The 23,620-nt window shown below is 39.6% G+C and overlaps 2 protein-coding genes across 2 annotated transcripts in view; one reads left to right on the forward strand and one right to left on the reverse strand.

Moving 5' to 3' along the window:
* Window positions 1–6,124, reverse strand: part of RFTN2 (raftlin family member 2) — a 67,328-nt gene extending 61,204 nt beyond the window's left edge. Inside the window, exon 1 of the mRNA XM_032354298.1 lies at window positions 5,439–6,124. Within this exon, the coding sequence (XP_032210189.1) occupies window positions 5,439–5,577 (139 nt within the window). The 5' untranslated portion in view covers window positions 5,578–6,124. The remainder of the gene's footprint in view (window positions 1–5,438) is intronic.
* A 5,963-nt stretch (window positions 6,125–12,087) lies between these two features.
* Window positions 12,088–15,100, forward strand: MARS2 (methionyl-tRNA synthetase 2, mitochondrial). The gene has a single exon (XM_032354295.1). The coding sequence runs from the start codon at window positions 12,116–12,118 to the stop codon at window positions 13,958–13,960; it is 1,845 nt and encodes a 614-aa protein (XP_032210186.1). The 5' UTR covers window positions 12,088–12,115; the 3' UTR covers window positions 13,961–15,100.
* The last annotated feature ends 8,520 nt before the right edge of the window (window positions 15,101–23,620 follow it).

Consider the following 23,620-nt stretch of genomic DNA (forward strand, 5'->3'; position numbering starts at 1 on the left):
TCGTCAGTCTTTTAAAATTTTAGCCATTTTGGATGATTTTTAGTGGTATCTCACTGTGGTTTTCACATGCATTTTCCCGGTTACTAATAAGGTTGAGCACAGTTTCATATGTCCATTGACCTTTGGGATTAACTATTTTGTGAAATGTCTGTCCAAATTCCTTGTTCAGTTTTTTCCTATTGGGTTGTTTGTTTTTTCCTTATAAATTTGCAGTTGTATTTTCTCTATTGTGGGTACAAACCTTTGTCTAAGTCTTACTCATTCTTTACATCCTACCTCAGATTGAGGTGACCCATCTTTTAAGGAATCTTTCTGGATCCCACCAATCAGGTATATGCTTCTGTAGCCCTCACACTTCCAGCATAGCCTGTATCATAGTGTATGATGTACACATTCTCATTGGGTGTCCCTCAGTAGGATGCTCACTAGGGTACAGGTTCATAAGGACCAGGGACTAGGCTTTATTTATCTTTGTACCCTAGCTCTTAGTTCAGGAGGTACTCAGCAATATTAGTTCAATGAATGAGTAGCTGTCCACCCAGATATAAGAAGTATATGTGGGATAGAAGATAGAAGTTATACTGCTGATAGAAATGTATATGTATTTTCTCTCAACATCAGTATTTAAGAGGATCGACTGTGTGCTATTACCAGAGATTCTCTTCTCTCTCAGTTGAGGCTGGGATCATTCTCTTCCACAAGAGTCTGGATTTGTGAGGTTTTATTATTCTTCTAAACCAAATACCTCACCATTATTTCAAACATAATGGAACTCCCCATATAGGTTTTATCACCTGGTAGGAATTTGGGCTAGGCACTATGACAGGGATTACGTTGATGTGTGAGTAAATTTCATCACTTTTGACTATTTGAGGAAATGCTCATGAACTTAATAGACTCAGACAGATACAGAAAATTTAGCTGGTCCCACCCTTCCTTTCTCTTCTTCTTCTCCTATCCGCTTCCTTCCCTCATTTCTGATCCTTTATTCGCTGCTTATTGATTCCTCAACGCGTTCTCTTCAGTGCTGTATCTTCATTCTTAAAAAGTTCTTTACAATTTAAAATTATTGACCGCTTCTTGCTTTTTGAAGCCTTTCCTTTCCGTGTGTTCTCTGGTGCTACATGGTCCTGACTGTCTTCCTTCTCTGTCTTTTTGTTGAATTGTCTCAATATGGTTAACTATGCCTGACAACTCAGCCCAAGATGCTTAACGCCCTTCTCATATTCCCTCTCTTTAAGACTTCCCTTATTTCAATTCATCCTTGTGGAAATCACCATACTCCAGCTCCCGTATCTGTAAGAGTCTCTCATAGAAGCAGTCCTTATGTATCTGTAAGATGTCCACTGCCCCCTCAGATGCAACATGCCTGTGACGGAGCTGCTCTTGACCACACACTGACTCTCTGGGATGCCCTTCCTACTGTGAGAGGCATCATTATTTCCACAGTTACTCAGGCTCAGTCACTCACTTACTCAGAAGCAGGAAGTCATCCTGGATTCCTCATTCTTTCTGTCCCTTCATATCCAGCCAGCCACAAGCTAGTAAGTTCCTTCTTCATATTGTCTTATATTTGCCCATGCGTTCCATCCTTTTGCTGTTCCCCGCATGTGTGTCCTAATAGTCCTCTTGTAGCCTTGACCACTACAAGAGGCCTTCTAAATCACTAGCCTCGCTCCCATCTCTTCCCACTCAATCTCACATTCATCTTCTAAAAATACTTCTCTGTACCCGTTGACTACTCATTCAAAAGTCTTTACAGCTACTTAATTCCAGTAGAATCAAAGAATCCTTCCTTAGCCAGGTCACAGCATTTCATACTCCATTTATTTCCAACCTCATTTTCTCCCTTTCTCCAACACCTCCCCCCGCCCCCGCCCCTTTGCTCACTGCTCTAGTCAGTGGTCCTTGAATATGTCTCAACCTCTTAATCCTTTTCTGACTAATAAGCTCTATATGTTCTTCAGGGTCAGTTAAAGTCCCGGTTCCAATTCCAACTGATCCTATTCAAAATTGATTTTTCCTTTTTCTGACACCTCTTATATCTTGTATTGTAATTTTTTCTTCATTAATTCGTTAAAACTTATTGACCGTTGTTCATGTGCCAAACACTGTGCTAGTCACGGGATACAAAGGTGGATAAGATCTAGTTCCCGATTTTGATGCGTTCATGATCTTGTCCAGTTTGACCCTTTAGAATATAAAATACTTGAGGGCAGAAACTGTCTCATTCCTCTTTGTATTTCCAGTACTTATCAGCATCTTCTACAGAATACATATGTTATATGTATTGATTGCTGTGAACAGCAGTGATAAAAAATGAGAGTTTCTTCTTTTAATAATAAGGAAGCAGGTTAGGGGCCAGCAACATTTTACTTCATATATTTTACATAATTTTACTAGAAACTCAAAGCTACCATCTGTCCTGTTGGGTTTTTAGTATTGTAAAAACTCCTTTAATCTTAAAGCTGTAAGTGCTTTAAAAATCCTTAAGGCTATTGTTATTCAGATTCTTTTCTGGGCTTTAAGGATGAAACCAACACTTTTGGATCCTTTGCAAAGTTAATTTAACTATTCATTAAGAAATTCTGTAACACGCTCATATATACACTCACACATGCTCATAAATACGCATTCGTGGGTTACTATACAATAATCCAGAAAATTTATCACAAAAATTGTACCAAAATCTCACTAGTGCAGTTGGTAGACCTGGCACAAAGCCAGGATGGATAATAATAGTTAACTTTTATTAAGTGGATTATCTTGTATTATCCTCTTTAATCCTCAAAACAACTCTATTATGTGAGCACCAGCAGAACCCTTCTTTTTCAGAAGGGGAAACTGAGATATACCAACATTTATAAACCTGCCACAGTTAGAGAGTGAAAGAGCCTGATCTGGAATCCAGGAACTTTGATTGCAGAGTCCCGTGCGCTTAATGACTGTGCTATTATTTCTCCCATGGAGATGTAAATAATGGCTCAAAGTCCCCCTGCCCACCCATCCAAAAAGAGTGTGGGGAAGCAGAGAGAGAGAGAGATTGAGAGAGAGGGAATGCACGCGAGAGGGACAGGGAGAGGGGAAGGGAGAGGGAGAGAGAGAGAGAGAGAGAGAGAGGTAGAGAGATAGAGAATGAAACTGAATGGAAAATAAAGAAATCATTCAGGATAATTAGGCATCCGAACACGGGGCCCTGGTAATTTCAAAGGGCCTCCTCCTCTTGACCCACTGAGACTTTACTCTCTGTCTCATGTCCTCTGTTTGGAAAAAACGGAGGAAAACAAGGTATGAGACAGGCGGGTCGTGAGCACACACAGCTGTCACCAGACCATTCTGTTTCCTGAAAGGTCGCTCCCAGTGGCCCCTGAGAAGCAGGAGGTGCCACTAGTGAGAACTCAGAGCAATCCCAGGACAGAGCTGCCCGCGCTAACGGAAGGCTGGCATGTTCTCCCAACTCCCCCACTCCGGGCCTCGTTCCTCTGTACACTGGAGGGGCGGCGGAGGTCAGAGAACGGGATAAAGAAAGGTGGCTCGTGCAGTTGGGGGGGGGGTACAGAGTCTTGGCTTCTGAGGCAAAGGCAAAGGCAAAAACAAAACAAACACAACAAAAAAAAGTGTGGAAGAACTGGACAGAAAGGGGCACCAGGAGACGCGGCGCCTCAACCAAATAGGAACCAGATGCAACTTTAAAATATGTGCCTGCTTTCTGTCTAACCCTGGCCATCTGTGCCCCTACTACACTTCACAGTGTGACATTCCGTTACCTCCTCCGAACACCTAGGGTGGAGGGAGCAATGACACTCCTCCACAGAGAGGAGGGCTTCTGGGAACAACAAAGCCAAATGCTTCCTGAAGAAAGCTGTAGACGTTTCTGATTCAAGCATGACTGCATTTATACACATTCGTTCGAGACTGTTAGCATGGTTAGAAGGAAATAAATCAGAAAAAAAATGTCAAGTTACTTTAAGCCCTGGGATTCTAGGGCAGATTGTGCAGCAATTCTTGAAGTGCAGATCAAAATGGCTCTGGCCTAAAGTTTGAGTAGACAAGGTCTTAAGGTTAAGGAAAGTGTGTGTTTGTGTCCTATGAATTTACAGAAACTTGCCCTAAAAATAACGGATAAGAACAATCAACGGAGAAAACATGGCACATCATGAATATTTCTCAAAGGATGGTTTTTGAAAAAGTATGGAAAAAATTCACATGATCGGTTAGCTCTCTGATTGTCACCGTTTCCTCCATCCACTTTTAACTTCCATAATTAAAAATAAAATGAAGAATATTGACATTTTTTCCTTGGCAGCCTTAGGTTTAGATAAAAATAGAAATGTGAATATGTTGAAAGTATATGTACAGACTTTATGTGTCCCTGGAAGGGGGTTTGCTTGCTGGCTAGCTCAATTTTTGACAAAGAAAAATGGGCTGTTCTTGCTTCTGGCACAAAGATGTACTGTTCACACAACAAACCAAAAAATGGAGAATTTGTGTTTAAGTTGAAAAGAAATTCATACCCAACATGATAACTTATTTAGTATAAACTTTCTATTAACTGATAAAATGCGTACCTTATTAGAATGAAAGTGTAACTTTGTAATAAGAACTTAAAATACTGATCTCTGGAAATTCTAACAGCAAGCAAGACATCCTAAATTTTATTTTCAGTATCTCATGATTAAAGATATTGTTCTGTTTTAAAAACTCAGTTTTATCCATGCAGTTGTATACTCTGAAGTTTCCAAAAGAAGTGAGGCAAAGTGTTTGTGAGTTTGAGCTGCCTCTGCTCCTTCCACAGGGCTGCCATCTGGACTTGTTTATTTGTGTTTCTAACTTTCTGGAACAGGGAGTTTCTCTGTTAGGGATGGGGCACCGAGCAAAGGAAGTGTCTTACAGAAGACTATCTTTTTCTCCCTCTTTTTTTTTTTTTTGTTTTTTACTGTATTTTCAAACTTCAAGTTTAGCTTGGTCAAAAATATAAAATGATTAGCACAGTCACAAAATTTTACATAGTTGGAAACCTCGGAATTACCTTAGCAAATACTCTTCCTCACGATGCAAATCATGTACTCTACATGCTACCTTCTTGTGACTTTCAGATCTCTTTCAAGACCCAAACTGTCATTAAGGCTACAGCTATTTGGCCGGGAAGTCAAATATTTTTATCTATCCTTCTACAAATAAGCATTTGATTTAAAAATGAAAGAAATGATTCCAGGCATTTTTTCTAATTTTATAAAGTACATATAAGCCATATTACAAAAAACGAAGCAAACAAAACAAAAATCTTTCAAAAATATAATCAAGAAACAAAGCATTAATTGTTAGATTTATACAATCTATCGTGAAGACTAGTCTAAAAATTCACAAGCAACACTTAAAAAAACTAGTGCCTTCTCTGAAAGATTTCATTTAACAAATAAAATAGAAGCAAAAATTACCTTGTAAAGTAAAATCCAGCAATACATATTCGTAAGCAAATTCTGTCTTTGTTTCCACTTGCGGTCTCTTCAGGGTAGAAAATATTTTTCCAGGACTGCTATCCTCAGGGTCTTCAAGCTTTCTAAGTCCGCACCCCATAGCAGAGTCTGTAAGGAATTAAAGTGCAGGATAGGGGAGGGAGAGCAGCAAAATCTGTTGTTTTAGCTGCAAAAAGAAAGTTACAGACTTAACTGCTTTGATTTTTCCAGCTAAACCATAGGTAGTCAAAAGGAAAACATTTGAGTCCAAAGAAAGGAGCTGAAGACTTTTTCTATCCATTTTTCTGTAAAGTCGTTGAACCCATGATGATTAAGCTACAGCTCTGGGAGGCTGGGCTTGATCTTAGGAGAAACATGCAAGCTGCTACAACTTAGCGGAGAATTTCCATGCCACGTCAATTTACAGCCAGCCCCCTACCAGAGTTCTGTCGCTCAGGGCACCAGCAGTGCTTTGTCTGTCCCAGTTGGCTGGATGATAAAAGAGGTGTCCAAAAACGGAAATAAAAGGCAAAAGTGCAACTCGGATGGAATTATCTACAAGTAAAGGATATATTCAGGCATAATGGCATGCAATTCTTGCTCTGTTTTCTCTTTTCCCTGTGCCCACCCCCTCCTTCCTCTCTGCTATTACCAGCAAAGCAAAAGGACGGAGGAAGGGTGGGAGAAAGAGAAAGAATAAGAGAGAAGGAATGAAAAAAAAAAAAAAAAAAGGATTCTCAACATGGTTGGAAACAAAAATCATTTCCAGAAAGGAAGTCACTTTAGGAGGAAACTGTTTCTGGAGTCTAAAAGGAGAAAAGTAGTTTTTTGTTTTTTTAAAAACAAACACTTAAGTCTTTAGGTAGCACTTTTGAGGATTTCTTTCAACAGAAAAGTCTTTCTGCTGGAAAAATAATATGCTAATGAAAGCTGCCAAATATAAAAAATTATATTATAATATTTTAATAAAAAGATTTTATTTAGTTGCAAAGGAGGACAGTTATGTGGATAATTAGTTTAAAATACTCCATAGTTAGGCAGCATATGAGAGTAACTATTAACACTTTTACAGGTCCCAAAGTATCCTTAATTAAAAAACAAAAGGCAACAATACTGACAATTTGATTCTTTCAGTGCTATAAATTGCCATTTACCTGAACTCAAGAACAATTTACAATGGACCAATTATAATGAGTGTTTACTGCATTTTATCATGTTCAGCTCAGGTAGTGTGGTGCACTCATCAAAACTCTGAGTCCTGGAGTCAGACTGCCTGGCTTCAAATCCTGCTTCAAATGCTTACCACAGACGTGATCTTGGGCAAGTTACTTGACCCCTTCAAGTTTCAATTTCCTCCCCTAAAAAATAGAGTTAATAATAGGACTTACTTCATGGGCTTGTTATGAAGCTTGAATGAGATCATCTTATCTCATATCTTAACACTATGCTTGGCTAATAGCACTAAATAAATTTTTTAATGTGCTTCCATTATAAAACAGGGTTGGGGATAGGAATAGGGAGGAAGCGATTCTGCCACCACTCCCATTATTTACAAAATAAACCTGATCGCATTTCAGATTCTAGAGAACATAAACCTGTAAAGATTTTTCAATTCCATTGAAGAGTACATATGAAAACTCTCAAAGTAGGGGTGGGAAGGGTGTCTGGGTGGCTTAGCCTGTTAAGCGTCTGTCTTTGGCTCAGGTCATGATCCCAGGGTCCTGGGATTGAACCCCACATGGGGCTCCCTGCTCAGTGGGAGCCTGCTTCTCCTCCCTCTACCTATCTCTCAAGTAAATAAATAAAATCTTAAAAAAAAAAGTGTATAGATTAGATGATAGATCACTACGATCTCTTGTCTCTTCCTTCTGCCTACTTGTCTTTAAACAGTTTGCTTCTCAGAAGTGATCTTAACTGAAGAAAATTCCACGGTCCTTCATTCTCCTCGATGAGCATGGTTGATGGTAAGCAATTTCAATTTGGCTAAAAAGACAGGAGACTCTCACCCAGTGTGACTCATTTGACAGTCACAGTGCTTTCATGCCAGTCATTTCTCAGGTCCTCTTTTTTATGATAGGCTGTGAGCTCCTGGGTAGCAGAAAGTTGGATATATGAAGTTCACTAGTCCCTGTAACAGGACCTGGAAGATGACTTAAGTACTCACTGTATTTACTAAGTGCCTGCTGTATTCCAGGCACTGAACTAGATGCTGGCTGGTACACAAGATGACTAAAAAAACTCATGGTTCAATGGAGAAAGACTTAGCAAAGAGCCGGTTGAGGAGCTTAATGTCATCACACTGAGATCATGACCCGAGCTGAAATCCAGAGTCAGATGTTTAACCTACTGAGCCACCCAGGCTCCCCTAAGCTACTGAAGATGAAGGAGGAGCTACTAAGACTAAATATTAAGATTTATTATAAGCCTATAGTAATTAAATCTGTTATTAACAAGGCATAGACCAATTAACCAATACCATAGATTAAAGAACCTAGAGACAGAAGCCTGCATATGTGGAAATAGAATATATGATGGAAGTAGCATGGCAGATCAGTAGAGAAATGGAGCTGGGACAATTGATCATCTAGATGGGGATGAAATTGGTTCCCCATCTTGTATCATGTATAAAAATTTCAATTTGACATGAAGAATTTGAACGTCAAAAGAATATTTTTATATTTTTATTTATTTATATCATATATATTTTATTTATATTTATATATTACATAAAATATATTATATATTTATATTTTATTTATATTTATAATATTTATTTATATTTTTATATGAAAATACGGATAAATATTTATTCTGACATCAGAGTACTAAAAGGCATTTTTTTAAAAAAGATTTTATTTATTTATTTGACAGACAGAGATCACAAGTAGGCAGAGAGGCAGGCAGAGAGAGAGAAAGGGAAGCAGGCTCCCTGCTGAGCAGAGAGCCCGATGTGGGACTCGATCCAAGGATCCTGGGATCATGACCTGAACCGAAGGCAGATGCTTTAATCCACTGAGCCACCTAGGCGCCCTAAAATGCTTTTTAAAAATGCTTTTAGGGCGCCTGGGTGGCTCAGTGGGTTAAGCCGCTGCCTTCAGCTCAGGTCATGATCTCAGGGTCCTGGGATCGAGCCCCGCATCGGGCTCTCTGCTCGGCAGGGAGCCTGCTTCCCTCTCTCTCTCTCTCTGCCTGCCTCTCCGTCTACTTGTGATCTCTCTCTGTCAAATAAATAAATAAATAAATCTTTAAAAAAAAAAAATGCTTTTAAAGCAAAAAAAAAAAAAATCAAAATAATTACAATGATTAACCATAAAATGACAGGCATAAGATAAATTTTGATAAATTCTACGAAATTAAAATTAAAAACTACTCATTAAGAAGTTTAATGTGAAAATGTGGTATATGATATTTGTAAAATATCAACCGATAAAGGAACAGCATCAAGAATATATAAAAACCTTATGAAAATAAAAAGACAAGTCAATAGAAAAAACAGACACAAAAATACAAATAGGCACATCACAGGCAAAGAAACATACATGGTTAAAAGCACACAGAGATTCTTAGCTTCACTTCTATTTCAGTAACTGCAAATTAAGATCATAGTGAGATAACACTATATTTTGGTAAAATACACATAAAATTTATCATTTTAACTATTTTAAAGTGTACAATTCAATGGCGTTAAGCACATTCACAATATTGTATAACGACCATCACTATCTAGATTCTGATCTCTTTCATCACCCCAAGAGGAAAACCTTATCTTCTAAGCATTCAGTCTCCATCCCAACTTTCCCCTAGCTCCTGGAAACCACGAATCTCCTTTCCATCTCTATGCATTTATCTATTCTGGATATTTTATATAAATGGAATCTTCATTTTGCAGTCTTTTGTGCCTGGTTTCTTTTATTTATTTATTTTTAAAAGATTTTAGTTACTTATTTATCTGTCAGGGAGAGAGAGAGCGAGCGAACATGAGGGGAGCGGCATGCAGAGGGAGAAGCAGGCTCCCTGCTGAGGAAAGAGCCTGATGCAGGACCCAATTCCAGGGCCCCAGGATCATGACCTGGGCTGAAGGCAGTCGTAACAGACTGAGCCACCCAGCATCCCTGGTTTCTTTTATTTGGCACATTGTTTTACCCATGTAGGGTTTACCTATGTGATAACATGTATCATGTATCAGTGCTTCATTCTTTTTTAATGGTTGGATATACCATTTGTTTATCCATTCATCATCCATTGTTTGTTTATCCATTCATCAGAGTATAGACATTTGGGGTGTTTCTACCTTTTGGCTATTGTGTGTAATGTTTCCATGAATGTTAAGTGAGATAATATTTTATACTTACTTAACTGGAAAAATTAAGGAGATAATACCAGGTATTGGAAAGACTTCTGTAATAGTATGTTGTGATGGGGATGTAAATTTGTCTAACCATGTTGGAAAACAACTTAGCATTATCTTGTGAAATTGAAGTTTGGTATCCTGTATGATCCAGCAATGTCATTCCTAGATACATAGCTAGAGAAACTTTAGCATGTAAGTACCAGAAGATTTATACAAGAAAGTTAATAGTATGCTCCTTAGAGCAAACAACTTGAACCACTCAAAGTTCACCAATAGCCATTTCTTTCAAGGAATTTGCTATAAAGGGAAGTTAATGGAGCAGTAGTGCCCGTTGAGTTTCTTCTTTCTTCCTTCCTTCTCCCCTCCCTCCCTCCTTTCCCTCCAACGATTTATTTGACAGAGAGAGGGAGCACACAAGCAGGGAGAATGCAAGAGGTAGAGGGAGAAGCAGGCTCCCGGCTGAGCAGGGAGCCCAAGGCAGGACTCGATTCCAGGATCCTGGGATCATGATTTGAGCCAAAGGCAACCTCTTAACTAACTGAACCACCTAGGCGCCCCCTAGAGTTTTTTCTCCTTAAAACAGGAGAAAACCCAGCATATTTGTATGCTCAAGAATGGATTCCATGGAAAAGGGGTTGGATGGGGGGTGTGGAGAGTTACTGGAAAACTTGAATTCTTAGACATTTAAGACTGGATTTGTCTCCTTGTCCTGGAGGGTGTTATACATCCCCTCCAGTTTTAAGTTTTACGTATTCTTCATCTTCCTTTCCAAAACTGCTGGATTAAATAGAGTGTATCAATTAAGTATTCAAAGAATATTTACTGCTACCTCTTGTAACTTGTATAGAGAATTTGATTTCTTCACTTTCCATATCACCACAGAAATCTGATCCAACTTACCAAACGCCTCCATTCACAAATTATTATCCAGCAGTCAAAATGAAGTAATAGAGTTACAGAAAGAAAATGAATTAATCTTAGTAACAAAACGTTTAGTGAAAATGATCAGTGGAAGAAGACCACATGTAGCATGATATCCTTTTTTAGACTGTTTAAATACAAGCAAAGTTAAACAATATGTTGCTTAAACATACTATATATGTGATAACACGAATGCAAAAGTACGGAATTTAGGATAATGATGACCTCTGGGAGGAAGACAAGAAGACAGGGAGAAAAGGAGCACATAGACCTAAAGCGCTGGTCATCTTCTCGTTCAGTGGTTCTCAAACTTGAAGGTGCATCAGAGTCACCTGGGTTGCTCATTAAAACCTCCATGGTTGGGTTCCACCCCTAGAGTAGGTGGGGAGGGGGGCGGGGTGTGTGGCCTGAGACGGTGCAGTTCTAACAAAGTCTCCGGGGCTGCTCTTCGTAACCTGTTAGAGACCCGCTTCTGGTTGTTAGGTTAGGTTGCGGGTTCACAGGCCTTGGATTGCATTTTATTAGTAAGTGAACATAGTATTTAAATGGAAAAAAAAAAAAAAAGCCAATCGTGGGCCAAAGATGAGAGTGTTTCACGGAGCGAGGATTAATACTAATCCAGTCTGGTCTCAGCAGGCATACTCTCCATCACTAAAAGCAAACTCGAAAAACTGCTGCAGAAGAACTGCAAGGCCACGTCGAACGAAAATTACTGACAACACTTTGAGAAAGAAGGTTGAAGGTCGATTCTGGTCAGTGACGACAGACTGCATTTCACGTCTCTCGAGGGATCTCCGTGATCTTTAGCGAAGACCTGGCACAGGACAAATCTCCCCCCGGCTGATGTAACAAGGCTGTGTTTAGGGAGAGGATTTCCATTAGTTTGCAGATTCTTATTCTCCCCTCAAGTGATGAGATGATTATTTTGCTTCTTTCCACGCACCTCCTTCCAGAGTCATCGTGTCCGCTAGGAACTGGGATCAGACTAGGCGGGTTTCGGACCCCGCGTCGGCCGGGGCGTCTGCGGGGCGCGCGCCGCGTGGCGCAGGGCGCCGCCGCTCACCGCCGGGGTCGGGAAGGTGCCCGAGTGCGGAACTCTCGCTCCACGAGCAGGTCGGCCGAGAGAGGAAATCAGATAGATCCACAGAAACAAATGACAGCCCAAACGCAGGGCGCACGGGATGTTATACAAGAATCCGCTTTCCTAAGCTCTCCCAAACTCTGTCCCTTTAAGCCGTCTTTCCCGCGCGCAGGCACATTCGCAGCCACAACGGCCGAGAGGCGGGGCCGAGAGGTGGGGCGGGCCGGGCGGCCGAGGGCCGGCGCTCCGGGCCGCACCGCATTGGCTTTCCGGCCGGCCGGAAGCCGCGGGACGCCCCGGCTGCGCATGCGCCCCTCCCACGTGCTTCCAGGACGCCGCCTGCGGCGCCGCGGCCCGGCGGGCAACATGCTGCGAGCTTCTGTCCTCCGGCGGCTGGGGCGTCCGGGAGCCAGTGCAGGAGCCCGGCTGCTGGAGTACTCCGGCCCACGCCACTACAGTTCGGGCCCTCTGGGTGCCCGCGACGATGCTGGCGGCGCTCGCGCCTTCTTCACGACACCCATTTTCTACGTGAACGCGGCGCCGCACATCGGACACCTGTACTCCGCTCTGCTGGCGGACGCCCTGTGCCGCCACCGTCGCCTCCGAGTTCCCGGCGCTGCCGCCACGCGATTCTCCACCGGTACGGACGAGCACGGCCTGAAGATTCAGCAGGCAGCAGCCGCTGCGGGCCTGGCCCCCACCGAGCTGTGCGACCGAGTGTCTGCCCAGTTCCAGCAGCTTTTCCGGGCGGCCGGCATCTCCTCCACCGACTTCATCCGCACCACCGAAGCCCGGCACCGGATCGCTGTGCAGCACTTCTGGGGACTGCTGGAGGCCCGGGGTCTGCTCTACAAGGGGCTCTACGAAGGTTGGTATTGCGCCTCCGAAGAGTGCTTCCTGCCTGAGGCCAAAGTCACCCGACAGCCGTCTTCGTCCGGCGGTTCGTGTCCTGTGTCTCTAGAGAGTGGGCACCCTGTGTCCTGGACCAAGGAAGAGAACTACATTTTCAGGCTTTCCCAGTTCCGAGAGCCGCTTCAGCGGTGGCTGCGGGGCGACCCTCAGGCAATCACACCCGAGCCATTTCATCGCGCAGTTCTTCAGTGGCTGGAGGAGGAGCTGCCGGACCTGTCTGTTTCTCGAAAGAGCAGCCACTTGCATTGGGGCATTCCTGTGCCCGGGGACGATTCGCAGACTATCTACGTATGGCTGGATGCCTTGGTCAACTACCTTACTGTAATTGGCTACCCAAATGCTGAGTTTAAATCTTGGTGGCCCACCACCTCTCATATCATAGGCAAGGACATTCTTAAATTCCATGCTATCTACTGGCCTGCCCTCCTCTTAGGGGCCGGCATGAGCCCACCACACCGCATCTATGTCCACTCTCACTGGACGGTCTGTGGCCAAAAGATGTCTAAAAGCTTGGGTAACGTGGTGGACCCCAGGACTTGCCTTGATCGCTACACTGTGGATGGTTTCCGATACTTTCTTCTTAGGCAGGGCGTCCCCAACTGGGACTGTGATTACTATGATGAAAAGGTGGTTAAGTTGCTAGATTCTGAGCTGGCAGATGCTTTGGGAGGTCTCCTGAACCGGTGCACGGCCCAAAGAATAAATCCTTCTGGGACCTATCCGGTTTTCTGCACGGCCTGCTTTCCCAGTGAGGCAGGGTTGGTGGGGCCATCAGTTCGTGCTCAGGCAGAGGACTATGCTTTGGTGAATGCAGTGGCCACTTTGCCCCGGCAGGTAGCTGAGCACTATGAGAACTTTCAGATCTATAAGGCTCTGGAGGCAGTGTCCAGCTGTGTCCGGCAAACTAATGGCTTTGTCCAAAGACATGCACCATGGAAGCTGAGCTGGGAGAGCCCAGTGGATGCCCCCTGGCTGGGTACTGTGCTTCATGTGGCCTTGGAATGTTTGCGGGTCTTCGGAACTTTGCTGCAGCCTGTCACCCCAAGCCTGGCTGATAAGCTGCTATCCAGGTTGGGAGTCTCTGCCACAGAGAGGGGCCTTGGAGAGCTCTGTTTCTTGCCTCGATTTTATGGACATCCATGTCCTTTTGAAGGGAGGAGGCTGGGACCTGAAACTGGGCTCTTATTTCCAAGACTAGACCAGTCCAGGGCCTGGCTGGTAAAAGCCCATAGGACCTAGAAACTTAGTTCTAACTGGCCTGTGGTAAAAAAGCAAATGTGTTGTTTTCTTATTTTGCATTTTCAAGAAAGTCATACTAATGTTTTCTGAAGTGCTGCATCATATGAGCACATAAACAATGTCCCTGTGGAAAGAGATTTGTTGCCTTTCAGGTGCCTACGCCCTACGCTTCTGTTCTCTGTGCCCATTAACCACTATCCTTTGTACACCAGTGTCTGTAAGATGTCTCCAGGGTAAAGATGGGTAAGAGAAAACTTTGCAGATACTGTTCCTTCTCATTGTGCCTCCTTCCAAGCCACAGTTAATGTTATTTGCCCAGACTACCTCTTATGGCTTTTCATTAGTCTGGCTTCTGCTGGGCAAATTAGTGAAGAGTGGGGGTTGGAGGCCCCCTACCTCAGCTTTTAGTAGTCCAACTTTGTTATATATGTTGGGTTTCCTATTAGAAAGAGATTCTTTCATTAAACCTTTAAAAACCAGTATCCTAGACGAGGTGGTTTTTGCCCTTATTTATATTTTCAGTTCTTACAACTGTAACTCAGTACTTTGTTAGTTAATAGTCTAATAGTTGTGCTTTGTAACATTACACTTCAGCCAGTAGATGTCCCTAATGTCTCAATATTTAATTACTTGACATTTCATTTCAGAATATTGACATTTCAGAATATTTAGAAAAAATTAGTTTCTGCTTTCTGATTATGCAGAATTTAAACTTAAGGAAAAATTTTATTGCTTTTCTTAAAATAAGGGATAACTGTAGCCACTAGTTTCACCTAAAACAATAAAAAAAGATCAGAATCCTGTTTTGTTCAAACTAATGAAAAAGGACTTTTACTCTATTAAATGTTTAGGAAGCAATTAAGTAAATGTATCAAATTTGTTTGGACCATCTGTTATAAATTCTAAAGCTCTCGAGGTAGTTGGTATGTTAAAAATTTTAAACTTTAATAACATTAGGTTTACAGATAACGATTAAAAAATCTGTAAATGGTTCAAAATAGTTACATTTTCTTTTTATTTCTTAGTCATAATTTTGTCACCACATAGATAATTTACCTATGATTTCTTTTGGTCAGTGAGAATCTATAATACAATATAGACATTGTGTAAGTAGTTTTAAATGTTAATACATTTACTTTCAAGTACTTTTTTAACTGATTATTTCTTTTGCTTTCATAAGTTATTAAAGCTTAAAAATTTGTGAGTACCTTATTCAGATCTGTTCTGTTGAATTTGTTGAAGGTGATGGTGCAGGGAGGAAATGATCAGTGCTCCAGGAATCTCAAACTGGATTTAGGGATCTCTCCAAGGCTCCATAAGAGAATATCATAGAGAAGATGTTAAGGTATCAATTGATACAGTGACTACAACACAGTAAGCCAGCATTATATCTCACAGGCGATTGGACAGCTAGGCCAAAGTTTAAAATGAGAACTTGCCTTGAAATATCCATTCTAAGCATGGTAGCAAGCAGAGAGGGCTCACTATGAAGTAAATAGTGTGCTGGAAGTTCCCCCAGATTTATTCTAGGTGCTGCTATTTAGCTCCAGTTTCTGTTTATGAATCAATGTGGTGAGAGATTTCTGGTTGCTTAGAAACATTGCTTAGAAAAGAATGCTTGAAGGCATTCTAAAGATGGAAAGACCATTTCTACAAATGTTCCTTTAGACCCTCCTTATTCTTCATGAAGGAATCCTGGTCTTTCCACATGACATATTCTGGTTACCTGCTGGGATTAGTAGGGCTGATTACTGGGGCTGAGGAGGGAGTATAGTATGTGCTAGGGCTGGATGGAGCAGAGTGGTGAAAGATGACACGTGTTTATATGAATGAACAAAAATGGGCTTGGAAAACCAGTGAAATGACAACCTCTGCCTTTGAAGCACCCTTAGAGCAGTCTTATTAAACCTATCATGAAAGGAGAGACAGTGTCTTCCACTTGAATGTTCTTTCCTGTGGCCTAGTGCTAGTCAGTACATGGGACCTAGGCTTGCGGGGTGTTAATGGAATTCCTTTTGTGCAGTCTGTCGTTTGTATAGGCACTTAACTGGCTGCCAGAATATTTATGGTACCAAAGAGCACAAGAAAATAGAGGAACCAAAGAGGAGAGGGCATAATTAAAGAAGATAGGATACTTTGAGTGAAGAAGTATGGATCTGAGTTATTCTGTGGTGCTATGGAAGGTAAATCAGTTGGCTCTCTGTTGGAGGCAAGATATAGGTAAAGCTGATAGCCTTTGGCTTCTCAGTTGATGTGTTCAGTTTGATGTAAAGAGTTTAGGAATGCCAAGTGGAGAATAGGTGAAACTTAAAACTGGAGAGCATGTGCTTTCCAGAGAGGACATCTTGTGGATCCCTTGACAGAAAGGAGGTTTCTCCCATATTACAACCTTGAGGCTCTTAATATTCATTTTGGGGTGTTCTTGTGGGGAGAGTTGCAGAAGGTGAGAGAGCAGGTATTCACAAGATGTCACAGTAATCTGTCAATAGGCTACCCTCCTATCAATGAAATCATGCAAGAAATTGTGGACAATGCATATGTTAGGTGGCAGTGTTGTGTATGGAGAGCCATTCTACAAGTGCACTCATAGATTAGGCTCCTCAGAAGTCTGAAGACCATGGAGGTCAAGAATAGGCGGGAATAATAAATAGATACAATCTCTGGTTTCACTGAAATTTCAGAGTTCTTCTGAAGTAGGCCTCATTATTTTTCTTGACAACCTGTATGACCTCTACAGGGGCTGAGAAAGGCCTGGTAAGTTGAATATTAAGTTGATGTCAAAGTACTCATGGAAGCCTTGGGCTGTAAGGCATACATCTTTTTTTGCACAGTTATAGCTGTGGTTGGGACATAGCTCTTTATTTTTAAGTAATCTCTACAACCAACAAGGGGCTTAAAATTTTAACCCCAAGGTCAAGAGTCACATGCTCTGAATGAGCCATCCAGGCACCTCCCCTTTCCCCCTGGAAATAGCTCTTTAGATCTGGGGAGTTCCAAGACTGAAGTAAAGCCAGTAGTTGGTCAGGTTGTGGATCCTTATTATCAAGGAGTATCCTTATTATGCTTATTATATTATCCTTATTATCAAGGAGATCCTTATTATCAAGAAGTAGCATGGGTAGCAGGTGGCAGTCCCAAGCATTCAGCAGATTCCTCCTTGGGCATTATGGTAGGGATGGTTTCCTGGATCTCTGACTGCCCCAACCTGTTAAGTATGTAGTTGCATTGTTGGCCTACATTAGTGCAACCCTGAGTTATGGGGGAGGCATGCCTCTGGACTAAGGACTTAGTCCATAAAACTGCTATGTAATGATCTAAAATTGTCTCTTGAGGGCAATTACCTACTATCCATAGTTCTACCAGATACAGATCAACTGTTCTTGTTGGTGAAGTCTTGGGTACTATAAATTGTGATGGGTCCTTGCCCTCACCTTTTGGCTGAGTGAATAATATGGGTGGATCTATAAGGGTCTGGACATACTGAGGGCCATGTGTCTATTTTTGCAGCAACGGTATACTAATTCTGAGAGCTTGGAGGGAGATAGAGCATAGATTGGGGTAACCAAAAACATAGGGGAATCAGTTTTAGAAGAAAGCCTTTATGTCCCTTGCAGAACTAAAACACTATGAAATACGTTGTTTCAACACAACAGCTGGGTGGTCCTGATCCTTCGTCGTACAGGAGCTTCGTACAGCATTGGTTAATTTTTATCAGTAGGAATACACCAAATTTGGGGGTTAATATTGCTGGAAGGGCCAAACAGTAATAACCATGCTAATTAAGGTTAGTAAGTGGGGATCTGAATCTTCCAAGAGTAATGTCTTACTCTTTTTTTGAGACAGGATAAAAGAAACCCAGCTTAAGCTACTTTCCTCTATCACTAAGAACTACTTTGAGCTGAGGGGAAGGGACTAACCAGTTTAGTGGTGAACTTGCTGCTTTCTCTTAGTTTTTTGGGAGTCCTGGGTTACCCAGTACAGATCCTCTGAATTACGAGAACTATCTAACAGGGAATAGTTGATCACAGTTAAAATACCCTGTGTAAGATTATATCACATTAATCAGTTTCTATTATATTTTCATGATGAAGAAAGAATTGGGAAGAGCTACAGAAGAGAGGATCTTCCTATGGCATTGATAATTAGAAATAATGTACTGTCTACTATGCCTCTTTTCATGTCTAGCTATTGAGAGTTTTAGCATACTTACCTCTTCGAAGTAAGGTGAGACTAAGTACAGAAGTTTCATCCTTGGCTGTTAACTGAATTTCACCCGCATTTGGTTTATGGCATGGATTACTCACCATAGATTCTGAAGTCCGCAGCTCCTCACTTAAGAACGGGAAGGTATGAGATGTCAGGATGTTTCAGGAAATCAAGTGTGCCATCTGCAAGAAGAAAATTAGAGCTCCAAGGAGAGATGAGCCCTGCCTTCAAGTTATGAAGGGTTTTGGATGAAACATCTGCAGAGAGCCTAGAAGACTCATTGGGTAAGCTCTAGGACATAGGGAGCTGTCATAGGACAGCTCTAGGAGTGACTGGAAATGGATGCTGCCACCTTTCTTAGTGTATGGTATGGGGAAAATGGTTCTGTCCTCCCTGCACTACCATTCCTAAGGCCATGCCTTAGGTATGTACCCTTCATTAGTGGATCGTCACTGGTTTGTGGGATTTAACATGAAGATGAACCTTCAAAAACCAGTTTATGATTGACTGTTATAGATTAGAATTTGTTTTCTTAGAACATTCAATAAAAATATAACTATACATTTTTCTCCAAATATTTTAAAAAGTGTAATAATTTACTTTGGAAAACATTAAGTAAGATAGTTTCAGTAATTTGGCTTCCTTTGAACAGGTTTAGAAGAGTCTCTTGGTTAAAAAGCTATAAATATTAAAAATATAAAGCTAGTAAGAACGTTACACAGTTTGGGTTAAATCACTAAAATAATACAAGTAGAAGGTATTTCTTTCAAGCTGGATGAAAAATGTTAAAACTCAACCCAATAGAAGATAGGAAGGAGAAAAACAGGCAAAGAAAAATGAAAAATTTGGTAAAAGAAAACCTGTAAGATGACAGTAGAAACAAGTATAATTACAAATATTTTAGAATTGTAATAAACATCATAGGATGAATCTTTCTGTCAAAAGACAACAATGTTCATGCTGAAATTAAAAAGTTAGCTATAGGGGCATCTGGGTGGCTCGGCGGGTTAAAGCTTCTGCCTTCAGCTCAGGTCATCCCAGGGTACTGGGATTGAACCCCACAACGGGCTCCCTGCGCACCACGCCCCCCCCCCCCCCCCCCCCCCCCCCGCCGGCCGCGCTTGCCTCTCTGCCTACTTTTGACCTCTGTCAAATAGATAAAAAAAATCTTAAAAAAAAAAAAAGTTAGCTATATGTAATTAAAAGGTATATGCTTGTAAGAGAAAATGAGACATGAAGAAACACTAGGCATATAAATAAACCAAAAGAAAGCTGGTACTGTAATATTAATAGTAGACAGTCTATATTGAGAGGGAAAAACATTACTAAAGATAAAGTGAGACTTAATATAAAAGAAATAATGCACTAATAGGTTATAACAATTAGGAACTTGTATGATCTAAGAACATATTCCCAAAAGGTAAAAGAATAAAATTGAAAATAACAAGACATGTTCAAGTCTGCAAAAAAAAATGAAACCACCATTCATGAGTTCAGAGGAATTAGGCAATGAGAAAGTAAAAACTTAAACTGGATATTAGTACTTCAGTCTTTAATGCTCACTACTAAGTGAAGTGTATCATTACTGTAAGTGTAGAAAAAAATTTTTTATAGCAGGTAAGGTTTCTGACTCTAAAACTGACTTTTCCATATATGCCTCTGTGAAAATAACTTGCCTTTTAAATAGAAATGTCAGCAAATATATCTGTTCAGTAGGTCCTCTCTTTGGATTAAAAGGGGAGAATATAATGGTCATAATTTTGCCACACTTTTTTGTTACTAGTTCATAGTAACAAAGGTGAAGGAGAGAACCAATGGTTCTATGTTCCTTGATTGTGTTCTTTCATTTTCTTTACCCATCAACTCTGAAGTATTTTTCTTTCTTTGTTTAGTTGAGGCACAGAGAGATTAAGTAATTTGGCTAAGGTTATAGCTTATAAAATGGAAGAGCCTGGACTCAGATTTCTCTTGATGTCAGAGCCGTAGCACTAACACCACAACAAACATAATCAATCACTGAGTATACTAAGGGCATTGTATAGTGGGGAAGAGGAAGTAGTATAATTAGAGCCAAAGATGTGAAGATGAAAAGTCTAAATAAGGACCTTAATTAGGGGCACCTGGGTGGCTCAGTGGGTTAAAGCCTATGCCTTTGGCTCAGGTCATGATCCCAGGGTCCTGGGATCGAGCCCCGCAGCAGGCTATCTGCTCAGCAGGGAGCCTGCTTCCTCCTCTCTGCCTGCCTCTCTGCCTACTTGTGATCTCTGTCTGTCAAATAAATAAATAAAATCTAAAAAAAAAAAAAAAGAACCTTAATTGAAAAAAAAAAAAACCCCAATGATTCAGGATGAGGAATTATTAAATAGATTTGAGTGCCAAAACATGAACTTAGAAAAAATACTTAACCTTTATCATGAAATATATTTCTCTCTTGCTTTCATAATGAAATATATATTTCTCTTTTGCTTTCAATAGTTTCCTTTATATCTTAAACCTGCTTATATGTGCTGGTATAAATTGTTAAAAGTTTTAAATAACTATAGTCTCCTTTTCTTTTTCCTTAAGATTATTTTGTTGTTTTCAGAACACTGGTCCAAATTCTTGAATCCAACTGTTCTCTAAATGAAAGTATGCTGTCGTAAGTTTATGAATCTAAGTATTTTAAGATACCATTTTACTAATACACATTTATCTCTAAACATGTAAACATACCAATATTCAAAAGTTTTATTTGAATTGACTATTAGAGTAACGAAGCCAGAGAATTTTATTAGAGCTTACAAACACTGAAACTTTTTCATTTTATACATACAGTTTTAATACAAGTGAACTTATGAAAAGACTCATCTATTTACTAACAATTTAAATTCTATGGATTTACTGAAAATTTATTGCTATATTCTTAGGTCTTTCCTAACAAGCCTGCAGAAACCATAAATGCCTTTTGGCGCCAGTTGTTACCAAAGCAAATACCACTCTGTTAGCTAAAATGCCACATATTGAATAATTCCTGGTATATTATCTCATACATGACCATCTAGACATGTTCTTACTTCCCCTAATTAGATATTTTATTATGAACTGCACAAAATGTCATATTTTGCATTTTTAATGACATGTACCATGTACCTATTGGACATAAGCTACACCTTGAAGAAGTGTGATGAAACCCATGTTTATGTAGATCTCTACCATTTAAATTGTATTTTTAAAAAGGTATAAAAAGTATTAAAGTCCTTGCTAACTTGGAAGCCAAGAACACCTACATCTTTATGTTTAAGCAATTTATTCAGAGTTTGTTTAAATTCAAGTTACAAAGTTCCAAGTTAGCAAGGCATGATGGGTACTTTTTTAGTATTTTTTGCATGGTAGATTATGACTTGTTAATACAATCAGACTGGTGCATTATAAAAAATATATAGCATTTTTAGGTTGTCTTAAAAAAATCACTTACTGAAGCAATTTATAAAGGATTTCATTAAGCAAAGAATCTTCAATCCTGAATTTGTTTTCTCCATTAACTTTTTATATTTAAATTGCTATAAAACTTATTTTTTAAAAAAGCAAACCTTTTATTCCTGGGTTCAGTTGCATTTTATAACTCATCACTGGAATGTAATTAAATCAAGTAACAATGTGTAAGAAGCCTATTTTGGTATTATAGAAGAAAAATATAAGCACTGAAATGAATTATTGGAAATAGGTATGATTCACTACATGAAAATTGATGACTGGATTTTCACACCATTTAAAATATGGAAGGAGTATCTTTTGCTGAATAGAAAGGAAAAAATTTTTAACATTCATTGTGACACTGTCTGACCTAGCATTATAAAAGAATTGTTAATAATCCTCAAATTTTTCTTATTTAAATGTTGTCCACATAAAAATCAGCCTCTAAAAGGTAGTTAATTTATAGCAAATTTTAAATAAAACATTTTCAGATGTAACTGATGTCATAAAATTAGTTTTCTATGCTAAGGAGCATATATAGGACTTCTTCCTTTTTCTGTAATCTATGAAGACTATATAAAAGTAGAGCTATCCATTCTGGGGCACAAAAACCAATATAAATGTCTAACTGACAGTGTGTAGCTAAGTGTAAAAATTAGGCAATCAACCTGATCTCAGAAAAGCAAAGGGAAAATAGCGAAAACTTATTGCTTAACATCAAGAGTAGTGAGAAGGGGACTAGCCAAAGCCAATCAAGTTATCAAAACCCATCACTGGCAAGTCTGCAGAGAGAGATGTTTTAAATATTCGTAAGTGAAGGTAGTTTAAGTTTGATACAAAGAGTTTTGAAACAAGTCATTCTCTAAAGATAGACACATAGGGCACAGACATAAAAATCTAAATAGTAAACATAGGATTGTTGCTGAACTTATTTTCATTTTTCCTTTGCCATGGACATAAGGATATTATATGTGTTATTTTAATTGAAAGCTATTCTCACAAATGGTTGGATATAGCCTGAATAAAATAATCCCAAGGTTAACTTTAATAGTCAGTGCTTAGATTGTACAAGAAAAATTTACTTGAATTAGTATCTTTTAAAAATAATTTGCTCAATAGGTCAGATACTAATAAGGATTTTAGGAAGTGTCTTTTATATATTGCTAAAAATATTTAAGTGGAAATACTGTATAGTTTGCTTGGTACCAAAGTTAGACATGTTAAAAACAAAAGATCCTAAATATCATCATCAAGCAACACATTGAAAGTATTAAAACCACCTCAAATTGTTGATGTATACTTTAAAATTATTATCCTTTAGGTATTTTCTATAAACATCAAAGAAAAAAATATGCTTTTTTGGTAATACTTTTTGTGTTAAGCATTTCCTTTATATATTATCATTTGTCATTTGAGAACTGTGAGGCTAAGGATGAGGGTTTAGTCTCCATATCTTTGTTTTGATATCTTGACTTGTAGCATAAAGGACCTTGATAATTAAAAGCTAAAACATTTATCTTTTAAAGGTATTAAATTTGTTTTTGCTATTACTGGTATCTTATGTTCTCTATAAAATAAGAGCCAGATATCACAGTTTAAGCATAACAGGGTTCTGTTTTGTTGTTGTTGTTGTTGTGTTATATTAATGTCTTTCATACGATCTCCATTTTTCTGTAATTTATATCTGGAGAGAAAAATGAAGTATTATAATCTTTATAGAATTGAATGGATGCACTGTGAAAGTAGATCAGTACATTTTGGTAAAGAATACAATTGCCTAAAATAAATTAGCTAAGGAAAACACTTCACATGGACGTCTTTTTTTTGAAGGGAAATGCAATTACTCTTGGACTCTTGAAATCTACAAAAGTTTTAGAACAAAAATGCCTTGGTATATACTGAATAAGCCTGAATAACAAATACAGGATTAAAATGAAAATGCCAGACAAGTGAGTATTAAATAGAATATTTCATGATATTTTTGACTAGGGCTCTAATTAT

This window comes from Mustela erminea, chromosome 8 (assembly GCF_009829155.1).
Source record: "Mustela erminea isolate mMusErm1 chromosome 8, mMusErm1.Pri, whole genome shotgun sequence".
Lineage (NCBI taxonomy): Eukaryota > Metazoa > Chordata > Mammalia > Carnivora > Mustelidae > Mustela > Mustela erminea.

Bases quoted from the DNA above. Each gene is read 5' to 3' on its own strand.
- MARS2 (XM_032354295.1), top strand. From the start codon at position 12,116: ATGCGCCCCTCCCACGTGCTTCCAGGACGCCGCCTGCGGCGCCGCGGC.